Raw genomic sequence first — 13,609 nt, 5'->3', positions numbered from 1 at the left:
TCATCTAAATTTTAATCAGTTTGTTGCCACTGTGCATATGCTTGTAATTGGATGTGGCTATAACATTGTTGTATGCTCTTCCAAGTAAATTAATTGAGATAATTTAAAACAATAAATTTACTGATCAATTCCACTTGCATAACAGAAAGTTTAATATTTGGAATAACAAGTTCTCCCTTTGTTGGCTCTCATAAGGTATTTATGCTGATTGACATAGAGGCCATTTGTAGGGGTGGTTCCGGCCTCTGAGCATGCACATTTGGTCATTCAAATGGCCTCTGCACATGCGTGGAAGCCAGAACCATGTGCCACTATGCAAGCTGCACTGCTGAGGGGAGCACAGAGGTTTAGAGGAGCTGCTGGCGCTGCTGATAAGGTGCCCTCTTGCCGCCACTCCCGGCCACTCTTAGAAACATTTTAAAGGCAGATTCCCCTTTGATTGCAAAGCATATCCCCTTTGTTTGCAAAGCATATCCCCTTTGATTGCAAAGCATTCCCCTTTGATTTACAAACATAGCCCCTTGAACTGGGTGTAACTGGTTCGTAGTGGACTGGGCCTCATTCGGTTCAAACTTAGACTGGCAGCCTTTTTTTTTAGGCTAGTTCAGTTCGAGGTTGAACCTGGTTTGATTCGAATCATTTCTGCACGCCCCTAATGCTGACATTGTATTTCCTTAAGAAATGAATATCCTGCCATTCAGCAATATGCTCTCGGGATGGTAATAAAAGCTATCAAAAGTCCAAGGAAAATATAACTAATACTAATTAAAGCCAGCCACCTAATGGTGCAGCGGGGAAGTAACCTGCCCAGAAAACAGTAGGCTGTTGGTTCACATCCCCACTGGTGTGTATCCCAGAATATGGGAAACTCCTATATCAGGCAGCGGTGATATAGGATGGTGCTGAAAGACATCATCTCATACTGCACGGGAGATGGCAATGGTAAACTCCTCCTGTATTCTACCAAGAAAACCACATGGCTCTGTGGTTTCCAGGAGTCAACACCAACTAGTCAGCACAAGCAACTAATTAAAGCAGTAGAAATGGTATGAATCAGTGAGCATCACAGGTGAAAAGTAAAAACTAGAGTCAACTGATGTTTAAAAAGGCCTTTGCCTGGGGCCAAAAAGATATATGGGTGAGTGCCAAGTAAACTGCTGGAGAGAACATTCCAGAGTATTCAGTAGATGGGGCATCACTGTTATGAACTTCTAGACTAGTCACCACTCATCAAATGTCCAAAACATACTGTTCTGTCAGAGAAAAATACATTATGAAAAGGTATCTGAAATGTTTCTGTCCTTATTAGCCAGTGTAGAACCCAGAGGAAAGAGTTGTGGTATGCAAGGACAAGACAGAAGAATATAATCAGAAATATCAATGATTTATTGAAATAGGGATTATTTACAGAGAGGCAAATGCAGTCTGCTTTCAGTGCTCTTGCTGCTGGCTGTTTGTTAGCCCCACCTCTACTCCAGGAATGGAATAAAAATAGCTAGAGCACCATTCAAAAGCTGGCCTGGATCAAGGAATGGATTAACCAAAAACACCACAGTCAGCTACTCTGTAGTGGGGAAAGGTGACATACCTTCTTAAATGTAAAAGTTCAAAATATTCCTCTTCAATTTTCAGGCTTTCCCTTTGTGAAAAAGCTCTTGCTGAATACTTAGAAACCAAACGTCTAGCTTTCCCCCGCTTCTATTTTGTTTCATCTGCTGATCTGCTTGATATTCTCTCAAAAGGGGCACAACCAAGACAGGTAAAGTTCTTGTAATCTTATTTCAAGCATTATCTGCAAATAAATATGATAGTAGAAAGTGAAAGAGAAGAAGGTAATTGAAATCTGAGTAAACCTTAAATGACTGGTTTTCTTAATTGTATGCTATTATTTGAGTGCAGGTGACTTGTCATCTTATTAAACTTTTTGACAACACTGCTGATCTTAAATTTCAAGACAACAATGAGAACTCCAGGAATACTGCACTAGGGATGTACAGCAAAGAAAAAGAATATGTCCCGTTCAATACAAACTTTGAATGTATTGGTCAGGTATGTTGGTTCTTTAATTTGCGGGAGTGGTGATGGGGGGGAGGGTCACATAACTTTTATTTCCTTTATTTCCTAAAATTAAAAGAGCAGAAGTAACTTTGTATGTCAGAAACTTAATTTTGATTTATCTTGAATATATGTGATGGAACATTGTCCTTTGTCAATACACAATTCTTTTATTAAAAGTTTTTAAAGCAGCAAAATAATTTAAAATTGAATGCCTTTTTGTGCCAGAATATATATCTAAAAAGGACATAGCATTTCTGTTTTAGAATATTCTGATGGCTAGATTGCATTTTTCTGCATCAGCTTAATGACACATGGAAGATACAAGTGAATTCCATGTGTCAGCTATATATATATTTTAATTTTTGACCAGCAATATAATTGTATAGGTTTGCAAGAAATATTTCAGGAGATATTTTCTTACATCTTCTCCCAAAAGCACAGGTGTATAGATAGATATCTACATGTGGTTTTTAGATGTATCATTAACTTCTGTCCTTGGATGTCTGGATGGTAAATATATTTCCTAGCAAACAGGCAAAATTTTGCCTTCATTTGGGCTATCTATATAATTTTTTAAACGATCATACCTGTCTTTTATTTTAACTATATTGCAACCCTTTGTTCTCGAAGTGTACATTGTATGTATGTGTTACTAACTAGATTTAATTATAGGGAGAATCAAAAGACATGCAATATATAAACACATAGGGCAGTAGATGAGAGAAGTTAGGATGCATTGTCTGAGAAAAGATCATGTCCCCCCCTCCCCCAAAAAAGAGGAGAAAAAGAAAATTTTACTGTTTGTGCTTGTACAAGGCTGTTAATATATGCGATCAGTATATGTGATTATTGTTAAAACAAAAATAGGTGCAGTGTGATGATGGAACACATAATGGATCTCTTATTTACAATAAATCTAAATCTTGCAACTGGATCCATTTTTCTGGGTGCCCATAGTTTTGTGAATGTATAGAGAAGATCCTTAACCTCATCACAGAGGTATAGTTCTCTGGGTTCCTTGGACAGAAATCATGACACTTAACTTGCAGTTTTGTCACATCCTTGCTGTTGGCTATTCTAGAGCAATTACCACAATCTGCTAATGCTGAAGCAAATCATATTGTTCTTGCAGATTTATTTCCTTAGAATGTGGGTGATTAACATAGGCAATGATGCTGTCTTTTAGTGGATTAGCTCAAGTTCTTTAGCATTTGTTGCAAGCTCTAAACTGTTCCTCATTTGAACTAGATATTTAGAACAAGGTGAAATGGAATATTTGTGGACTCCAGATTAGTGCACTATCTTAGATAGAGCAAAGCTGATCTTGTGGAGAGGGTAACTATTGAAAATATTCAGAGGTGTAGCTATAAATGAGTGGATGGGTTCAAAGAACACGGCGCCCCCCAGATTCTAAGGTCCCCTCAGGTCCACTCCTCCCTGTTTTCTTCATTATCTCCCTCACTCTGAGGGGCCACAGGGGAGAGGGATGAACTGAGGGGCCACCGGGGAGAAGAGTGAACACTCCGAGCGGCCCCCTCACCCTTAGCTACGCCCCTGCAGATATTCCTATGTAAATATTATAGCTTAATAAAAATTCAATACTATCAGCATGTTGATACTGGGTGCCAGTCATATTGTCATATGCTTTTGGATCTAGTCTTGTTTGGCTTAAGGCCGCAAATAAAATGATTCTGATTCTAGACCTGTCTCTAGGAGATGCCATCATATATCTTACCCAGGCCACCCACTGAATCCATCTGTATGATCTTGTACACAGAAGTATGATATCCTTCTGTGTTATATTCTCTAATTTTCCATAAGATATAGAAGACTACTGAACTGCCTAGCACATGCTAATGCTCTTTCCTAGAAAATTCTGATTGTTTAGCTTTCCAATAAATCACTACACTGTGACCTTGCATGTGGACAGATGTAGTATATTTTTTGTTTAGGAAATATCTGAAGTACAAATGGGAACCTTGATTAAATAAATTTATTTACACTGGTCTTCTTGCTTGGTAATTTAAATCAGTCCACTCCATCTTGATCAAAAGCAAATGAGTAAAGTAAAGATATCTCAATAAATGTGGGAGGGTGGATATAAAGGAAAAAAGACCCCCAAAAGCAACCATAAGAGAAAATAATGCTTTCTTCTTGTGGTACAATGAGTGGAAAGAACATCTACTTGAGTTGGAAATTACAGTAAAAGAAGTGTGTGTGTGTCTAGTCCATATAGATAGAATGCTCTGTACAAATAGAGTTTTCCAACCTTGTTGTATTCTTCTTGTTACAAATATGGATATGTATTTTGTGATTATTCCAAAAGGTGGAAACTTGGTTAAAACGCCTTGAAGACACCATGTGTGAAACAGTGCGTCATCACATCACAGAAGCTATAGCGGTCTATGAGGAAAAGCCCAGAGAGCAGTGGATCTTCGACTACCCTGCTCAAGTAGCACTCACTAGCTCTCAGATCTGGTGGACTACAGATGTGGGAATAGCATTCAGCAGGCTAGAAGAAGGGTTTGAAACAGCTTTGAAGGATTATAATAAAAAACAGGTATTGATGCCTTTGTTATTTTTTAAATATTAGAACACCTGTAAAAATAGGGATGGTGTACACAGACAATAGAACCAAATAGGCAAAGCTTTATGTAGTCTGTTACAGGGGTGTCTATGTGTTTGTAGGAGGGGATGATACTTGTTCAAATGCTGCCCTGCAAATGTCTTTTTTCCTTGTACATAGAAAAATAACTTGTCATGGGCAAGCTAGGATCTATCCTTTTTTTCCCCCTAACGTGCTAGTTTTATAGTCTTTTGGAGGAAACTAAGAATTGATTCTCTTCCCCTCCATGCAGCCTCAAGGGAGACAGTCAATAATATATTTTGCCTATCTCCTCGCCTGAGACAATAAATATTAGAGCTGTGCTAAAGAAACTATTGGAATTGGTTTTGATCTGATACCAGTAATTATTGAATTGTGTTGACTAGGCAGTTGGGAGGCTGTGTAGAGACAAGCCAATATATTGGATAAGTTCAATACATTGGTGGTGGTGGGGCCTTACCTGAAATCAAGAAGTGGTCTCCCTTCTGTCTTGTACATGGAAATCGACTGCCTTCTGGGCAGCAGCAACAGTGGCACTTTAAGATGCCTCTTTTTCCCCTCTGGAATTGCCTCGCAACGCCACAGGTAAGGTATTAATGTCACAGCATTGCATCTTTTTCCAATGCATGACTGCGAGGGTGGGGGATATGGTCGTATAACTACAGGAAATGACAATTTCCCCCCTCCCAGTAATGCACTGGAGAAAGCACTGAAATGCAGCGTTATGAAGTTGCTTCCTGATCTGGAGCACTGTGTGGTGATTCTAGAGCAAAAAAGCCAGAATTTTAAAGTGTTACTGCTTCAGCTGCCCAGAAGGCAGCCAGTTTTTATGTGGAAAATAGAAAAGAGCAAAAGCCTGCTTCTTCGTTGCAGGTAAGCCACCCTACTCCACCAATACAGTTCACTATGATGCAGTATTGAATTGCTTCTCTTTATTGGAGTTTTATTTTTCATCTAATAAAGACTTGTCCAATAAGGCTTGCATCACATCTGTGATAAAAGTAGCATTCCCTTATCCTGTTCATAGATAAAATTGTTTCAGTGACTTTGGATGTACAAAAGCACATGGATAGTTTCAGAGGTTTGTATTAAAGCAAGAAGAAAGGGTACAAGGAAAAATTCTGCAAATTACAGGCATTGTATTTGATTGCTGTACTAATCATTAGTTTTGTATAGGTGTACTACAGATGCTTGTTTCACATGAGAGAGAAAAACTAATAGCTGTTTGCCATAAAGTGGAATTGGTAGAGCATTGTACCCACACCCCAGCCTCAAGGAATACAGAGACACAATTAAGTTGGATGAAAGGGCCACAACTTTATTAATTGATCAAATCAGCAAACTCTGTGAGGAGCAAGAACTCTACCCCCCCCCAACAGTGCGAGCCTAACTAATGCCGTGCTCAAAAATTAAAGTCGTCCCCCATGCCTTAAATGAGCGACACACCCTGACTCAGGACAGAAGCAGGTTAAACCCACTTCATCCACTTCATAGTCAATCCAATGGGTCAGGGCAACTTCTAGGGCTTCACACACCTGAAGCCACACAGTCTTTAAGGTTTGTGAAACCCTGAAGCAGGTTTCATGGCGAATCAAAATCCCTGAACCACAAAGCCTCTAAGGACCGATTGACCAATCCACCCATTTTAGCTGCCCAAGGTTGCTCACTGATCTCAAACCAAACTAGACCTCCACCTAGCCCACACTGTACCTGCTCAGTTGTGACCAAAACTAACTAAAATAGGAAAAGCAGAACGGTGTAGGCAAAAAAGACCTCCAATGAAGGCAATTTGTAGAGGGCCAAAAATTCCTACTTGGCCCCAGAAATGATGACCAGCTGAAGCCCGTTCTGTGCCTAGGGAAGGGAAGCAGCTCAAAACAAACTGCTGAATTGAAACAGGGAGCCACCCAAGTGGCACACAAACTCTGCCCCCAAATTAAGTTCCAGCCAACCGGAATGCTTCTTTAGGCCGTCTGGTGACGGGGTGGGACAAAGAGCCATCCCCTCAGCATGAGGCCTTGTGATGGTGCAATTTTATTCACTTCTTGTACAGAACAAACCAGTAGTGCTACTGAGCAGGATTTGGGGTAGAGATGTTCAATAGAATTACTTTCCTTGTTCCTTTCCTCTTTCAGATAACTCAGCTAAATGCTCTTATCTCTCTGTTGTTGGGAGAGCTTACATTAAGTGACAGACAGAAGATCATGACTATATGCACAATAGATGTTCATGCACGAGATGTGGTGGCAAGGCTTGTTGCTCAGAAGGTAAAGAAACTATTATCTCACTTTTCATGGCAGTGCCAGTAGTACTATGGAGCTTTGGACTGTTCCATACTAGTACATTTTACATGTGTATGTTAGGCTGCAGTCCTTCATATAGGCATTTTGAAGGCACATTGAAATAAATGGAACTTGTTCTCAGAGAGAACAAAAGGATTACAAAGAAAGATTCTGTTTTTTGTTACAGCAGCTTCCAGCTCAAGCTGGATTTGCAAATCTGAATCTCTAGGGATGCAATGTCCCAGAAATTAATATTTTGATTTAATTTTTGTTGTGCAGAAGCACCCCCAAGGTGGTTTACATTCAAATAAATGAGAATACTATAACACAACCTGATATTGTAACAGCAGTTGAATAAAGACACTTTAAAACAGTGATCTTCACTGTTTTCAAGTGGGGGGCACTTTGGCAAAAAAAATCCAAACAGCCTTCTATGTGAGAGCCATTTCCTAATGCGCTGACGTCTGCACGGTACTGTACCTTTCTCGGTGCTGGGTAGGGAGGGCCCTTTAAAGAGAGAGCTCATTCTCTCCTTAAAGGGCCCTCTCTTTAAAGGACCCTCCAAAGAGAGAATGAGCTCTCTCTTTAAGAGCTCAAGGAGGAAACCACTGGGAAGGGCTACACTTCCCAGCACTCCGTGCATGCCTTCCAAGATGGTGCAGTGGCTCAACAGGGCTTCATTTCCCTTAATGGAGCACCCCACCCCAGGACTGGGCAAAGTGCAACACTACAAGGTGAGAATGGTCATCTCTGCATGGTGCCAAGGGATCTGTGCAAAGTATTCCATTTTTGCAGAAGCTTTACACAGGCCCAATAAACAACTGTATTAGGGAGCTATGCTTAGGATTGATGGGGGCCACCACTGGCTCCTAATCTTAAAATGAAAAACACTGCTTTAAAAGGTCTAAAAAGCACATCTATAGTCTTAAGGGCACCTGGCACACTTCTCTTGGAAACTACAGGTGGACCTCAGTATTTGCGGGGGTTCCATTCTCTGTAATTACTGTGGATAGCAAAACCGTGAATACTGGGTCATTGAAGTCAATGTGATCATGGGGGTTGGGTTCCTGGCGGTCCAAAAATATTTCAGAAAACAAGAAAAATGGGCAAAAAACACCAAGTAAAGTGCCCTACCGTGCTCCACGGGCCTCCAGCAGTCCAGCAAAAATTTTTTGCCATTATTCCATGATTTTTTGTGGGCATTTTTTTAAAAATAGAAAGCCACAAAATGGCTCCTGTGCTCAAAATGGCAACCGGAAATTACCTCTGAGGTCATTTCCAGCTCCCCCCGACCCACAGATGTGTGGATTTAACCCTTTTTTTAACCTTCCCCCCACCACATATGCCAAGGTCAGGTGTCAGTTCCTCAGCTGCAGATACACAGAACTATGGATGCTGGATCCGCAGGTAATGAGGTACTGTTGTATTCCATAATTTGGGTGCCACTATTGAAAAGGTTCTGTACTTGTAGACATTTGTCATACCTTTGATTGTGGAGGAACATGAAGGAGTTTGTCTGTACAGGAGGAAAATGTCCTAGGCAAGTTTTTAAGGGACAGGACTCTAGCTGTATAAGGCTTTAGAAGTTTTTTAAAATGGTACCTTCAGCTTGGAAACAAATTGTTAGTCAGTGAAGCTGTCCAGGATTAGCATAATATGATCTACCTTCCATGCCCCAGACAAATCTCTGGCATCTGCATACATTCTACATTAATGTTATTTCCAGACTGTTTTCAAGGTCAGCCCCATGTAAAGCACATTACAGTAGTCCAGTCTGGAGATGACTGGTTTAGTGTTATGTGCATGAACCTGGAGTGAATTTACTTACTTATTTATTTATTTATTTATTTATTTATTTATTTATTTATTAAAACTTTTATACCGCCCTTCCAAAAGGCTCAGCGCGGTTTACATTACATTTTGGGCTCAGCCTCATATCGCTCACATAGAGCAACTCCATTTAGCTTGCAGCAAACCATAGTGTGCAAGGTTTGATGAAGCAGGAAAACTGCACTTTGCCTCAATTCAGGAAAAACAAAAGGGGAGGAAGGAGCATGTGACTGCTGCGAGGCTTACTCCAGGCTTGTTGGTCACATCAGAAACTACCCTTCCCCATGATTCTAAGAAACTAGATTCAACTTAAACCTGCTTTAAAAAATATTCAATTTTAGTTTTTAAGCTTTTGAAACCTGCATTATTCTTATTTGTGAAAACCCAAATAACTGAGCAGCGGAAGATGTTTCCCTACATCAGTGACATGGACCAGTAATCAGTGTAGACACTTGAATAGCTTTAAAAAGTCATTCATGGAAAGGTAGCCTTGAATGATGCCATGCATTAGAATAGGAAACCAGTTCTGTCTAGCACCAGAGGAATAACATTCATTCATTCATTCATTCATTCATTCATTCATTCATTCGATTTCTATACCGCCCTTCCAAAAATGGCTCAGGGCGGTTTTCCATGGGAAAACACAACTTTTGCAATAGAGCAGGTCTTGTGGTAGCAAGCATGACTTGTCCCCTTAGCTAAGCAGTGTCTGCCCTGGTTGCATATTAATGGGAGACTAGAAGTGTGAACACTGTAAGATATTCCCCTCAGGGGATAGAACTGTTCTGGGGAGAGCAGAAGGTTCAAGTTCCCTCTCTGGCTTCTCCAAGATAGGGCTGAGAGAGATTCTTGCCTGCAACCTTGGAGAAGCCACTGGCAGTCTGTGAAGACAATACTGAGCTAGATAGACCAATGGTCTGACTCAGTATATGGCAGCTTCCTATATTCCTATGTTCCTAGTCTAGTGGAAATAAGGAAATTCCTCTAAAGCATTTACATGACACTCAAGAACTCTGTTCGCTGCTGAACAGGGGGTTAGGAGAGGGGGATTCAGCTAGCGCATGTGGTTGCACTTCCCCTTTGCATTCAATTTCAAATTGAGGGAAGCTGTAGATTATTTGATATGCTTTGTAATAAAATTATGATAGATGGCTATATAGCCTGAGAGTTCCATTTGGTCAGTTTGTCTCACTTCACTCCTGTGTCATATAATCTGCAAGGTAGGAACTGGCAGCAATCATGTAGACTCTCCTGTCTGTAACTGAGAAAGTCCTCCATGGGCCAAATGCATCACCAGCTTGTGGCATAAAAGGCAGTTTTAATACTGCTATAAGAAACAATAAAGGTACTGTATGATATTCAGATGTCAAGAAAAAACAAGTGAGATATCAAAGATATAATTGTTTTGTAGAGCCCAGGGGATGTTGTTAAAAAGAAATAAGGTCTGAGAAAAAATAATTGAATGGTGCTGGAAGGCACATGTATAATTGTGTCATATGAAATCCCTGGAGCTTGTTTGTTGTAAAGGAGAAAGGAAGAGATCTTGGAAGAAATACTTGTAATGTGTGTTGCAACAACAGTTCCATTAAAAAGCAGATCTTACATTGTACTTGCTTCTGTATGTTGCACAGCCGTGAGTCTAATCCCTCATAATTGCTGGTAGAGATTATTATTTGTGAAAGACCAGAAATGAGGTGTGAAAACTGGTGATGACAGCTGAGGCATTTTAGATGTCTGATTCCTTTCATCTGTAACAATGTCTGCATAACATAAATTGTGCAATTTTTGTTTTTAGGTCACCAGTTCCCAGGCTTTTGCTTGGCTGTCTCAACTACGCCATAAGTGGGATGGGAAGCAGAGACATTGCTTTGCCAGCATATGTGATGCTCAGTTCCAGTATTTCTATGAGTACTTGGGAAATACCCCTCGGCTAGTTATTACACCTTTGACTGACAGGTAATATATTTTCAGGTGATAGTGGTTTTATCTCTGCTTGATCCATCTTGTAGAATACAAAGTTAAACTTCAAATCTCATGTTGTCCTCTCATGTGAGAAATGTTTAATACTGTGACTCCTTTTACTCAGTGAAGAATTGCATTGGGATCTAAAAATATCCCTGTATAATCTGCATGGTTCTGTAGCTCATTAAATAAGGATGGACAATTGAGTTTGCCATCATATCATCAGTTAAAACAAAGACTTTCAAAGGAAGGAATGGGAAAACCTTATATCTGGCATTAGTAGGACCAGATTCACTTGGCATTTCAACCCACCACCCCTAGGATATTTCTCCTAATGACATTACAGATCTATCTTGTATTATAGTTAATAGAAAAAACATTTTAAATATTGAGATGTGGAAGAATTTGGAATATATTTTCTGGTCCCATGAGGAAGTCATAAATGGGTAACATGAACTCTATTCTATATGGCCTTTCTTTCTATATGACCTTTCTTTCTAATGTGAAAGTAATAAAATATAAAAGTAAAGTAATGAATTAACTGAAGCAATCCTATGAAACTTTGTGCTAGGCAAGCAAGACAGAGCAATGCAATCCAAAGCACAAGTAATCCTTTGGATGCCACATAATTCATAATCCAAGATGGCTACTGATGTACCCTCAGGGAGAAGATCCAGATCCCAGAGGAAATGATTTGTCCCTTGCATCAGCACTAGAATTTTATACTGGATCCTATGTCTTATTGTTTGGGAGGGTCTGTAGTTTAGTAGAGCATATGCTTTGCATGCAGAAAGTGCCAGGCTCAATTGCTATCATCTCCAGGTAAGGCTAGGGAAGACCCCTGTCTCGAAAACCTGGACAGATGCTGCCAGTCAGTGTCAACAATGCTGAACTAGATGGTGAGGATGTGCACAAAGCGTTCCATGCACATCCAGAGGATGGCGGAAAGTGGGCACTTTAAAAGGAGGGAGGCAGGTCTTACTTGCCCCTTCGTTGCTCCTCCGCAGTCCCACCGCAACGCTGTTGGTATTAAGTGCCATGCCGCATGGCTGCAGTGCTGCTCCCAGTAGCCTGCAGGCGGCGCTGACATGTAAATAGCATCTGTGCATGCGCATGCCATGTCCGTGGTCAGCAACACCATGCTGACAATGCAAATGGCATCCACATATGCGCATATGCCGTTTATGTGCCGACACTACCCACAAGCTGTTGGGAGCAGAACTGCAGCCAAACGGCATGGTGCTTAATACCAACAGTGCCGTGATGGGGTGGTGACAGAGGAGCAGATAAGACCTGCCTTCCTCCTCTTAAAGCACCTGCTCACCGCCCACCAAAATGATTCGGCTGGGGCAGCTTGAAGCATTTTGGCACCTCAAATTAGGGGCACTGAAACACTTTGTGCACATCCCTACTAGATGGGCTAATAATCTCTCAGTATAAAACAGATTCATATGTTCCCCGTATTGCTTTAATGCAACAGAACATAGGATAGGTTATAAGAAACAGAGATGAGAATATTACACTTCTGAGAAAATTTGGAAATGAAGAAATTTGCAGGGGCTGGAGCCATTCCATGCATTGTTCTGTGGTCATTACATAGGAGGTCTTTTATTTACAAATGGTAGGCACAAAGGATCAAATAAAGTTTACTGAAAGATATTCTACTATAAAATTCCTGCCCATTTGTGGTTTTGAAATTTCAGCTATGAAATAAATATTATGTTGGAATGTTATAGCAATTGTGCTTTTCACTGCTTAAAGGTGTTACATCACTCTGACCCAGTCTCTTCACCTAACCATGAGTGGAGCTCCTGCAGGTCCAGCAGGGACTGGCAAAACAGAGACTACTAAGGATCTGGGCCATGCTCTAGGGATGATGGTCTATGTTTTCAATTGTTCTGAACAGATGGATTATAAGGTATGGTGTCAATCATGATGGGCTAGTTGTAGTGGAAAGAGAAATGTGTATTACAGGGTATGGTGTGTGTGTGTGTGTGTGTGTGTGTGTGTGTGTGTGTGTGTGTGTGTGTGTGTGTTCTAGACACATTATATTTCCCATTTGAAACACTGTTCATGGATGTTGGGCCCAAATGCAGCTTTTCACTTTTGCTCCATAAACATTCATTCCTGTCATTTATTTATTCAAACTCCAGAAATGAAGGGGTGCATCTAGGAAACACCATTGGGTTGGAAGGAAGTCAACCTGACTCTGTGTGTCTCCCCGAGTTTTGTCTAAAATTACATCCTGTTTACTTTGTTCTGTGGAATTAAATGGCAACACTGAGAAATGAGCAAGTTCCTATCTGCACAGCTCTGACTCTTCCTTGCATAGCTCCATTCTGGAAATGGAAGCCAGAAGTATACACCTGTGTATGACAAAAATTAGTAACTGGCTTTTAGAGAGATAGATGGCGATACAATACTATAGAGTAGTGTGGCTACTGCTTTATGTATATTACAAGAAAAACACAAACCTAAATTCATATTTTCAGAAAGAAAAACACAAACCTAAATTCATATTTCTTACAGTCCATAGGAAACATCTATAAAGGCTTGGTCCAGACAGGTGCTTGGGGATGCTTTGATGAATTCAATCGAATTTCAGTGGAAGTTCTTTCAGTTGTGGCAGTGCAAGTAAAGACTATCCATGATGCCATAAGAAACAAAAAAAAGCAGTGAGTATTTGGAAATGACTTGACTAGCAAGCCAGGGGTTGGCGGTTTCAATCCTCATCAGGCAGCAGCAATATAGGAAGATGCTGAAAGGCATCATCTCATACTTCTTGGGAGATGGCAATGGTAAACCCCTCCTGTATTCTACCAAAGACAACCCCAGGGCTCTGTGGTCTCCAGGAGTCGACACCGACTCGATG

The 13,609-nt window shown here is 40.6% G+C and overlaps 1 protein-coding gene across 1 annotated transcript in view; it reads left to right on the top strand.

Annotated features, from left to right (window-relative positions):
• Positions 1–13,609, top strand: part of DNAH11 (dynein axonemal heavy chain 11) — a 250,146-nt gene that overhangs the window by 88,179 nt on the left and 148,358 nt on the right. The window contains exons 28-34 of the mRNA XM_053263692.1: positions 1,633–1,759; positions 1,900–2,049; positions 4,385–4,618; positions 6,799–6,930; positions 10,571–10,731; positions 12,499–12,655; positions 13,267–13,412. Of these exons, the coding sequence (XP_053119667.1) occupies positions 1,633–1,759; positions 1,900–2,049; positions 4,385–4,618; positions 6,799–6,930; positions 10,571–10,731; positions 12,499–12,655; positions 13,267–13,412 (1,107 nt within the window). The remainder of the gene's footprint in view (positions 1–1,632; positions 1,760–1,899; positions 2,050–4,384; positions 4,619–6,798; positions 6,931–10,570; positions 10,732–12,498; positions 12,656–13,266; positions 13,413–13,609) is intronic.

Source organism: Hemicordylus capensis, chromosome 6 (genome assembly GCF_027244095.1).
Source record: "Hemicordylus capensis ecotype Gifberg chromosome 6, rHemCap1.1.pri, whole genome shotgun sequence".
Classification (NCBI taxonomy): domain Eukaryota; kingdom Metazoa; phylum Chordata; class Lepidosauria; order Squamata; family Cordylidae; genus Hemicordylus; species Hemicordylus capensis.
This window is presented reverse-complemented; position numbering and strand designations above follow the sequence as displayed.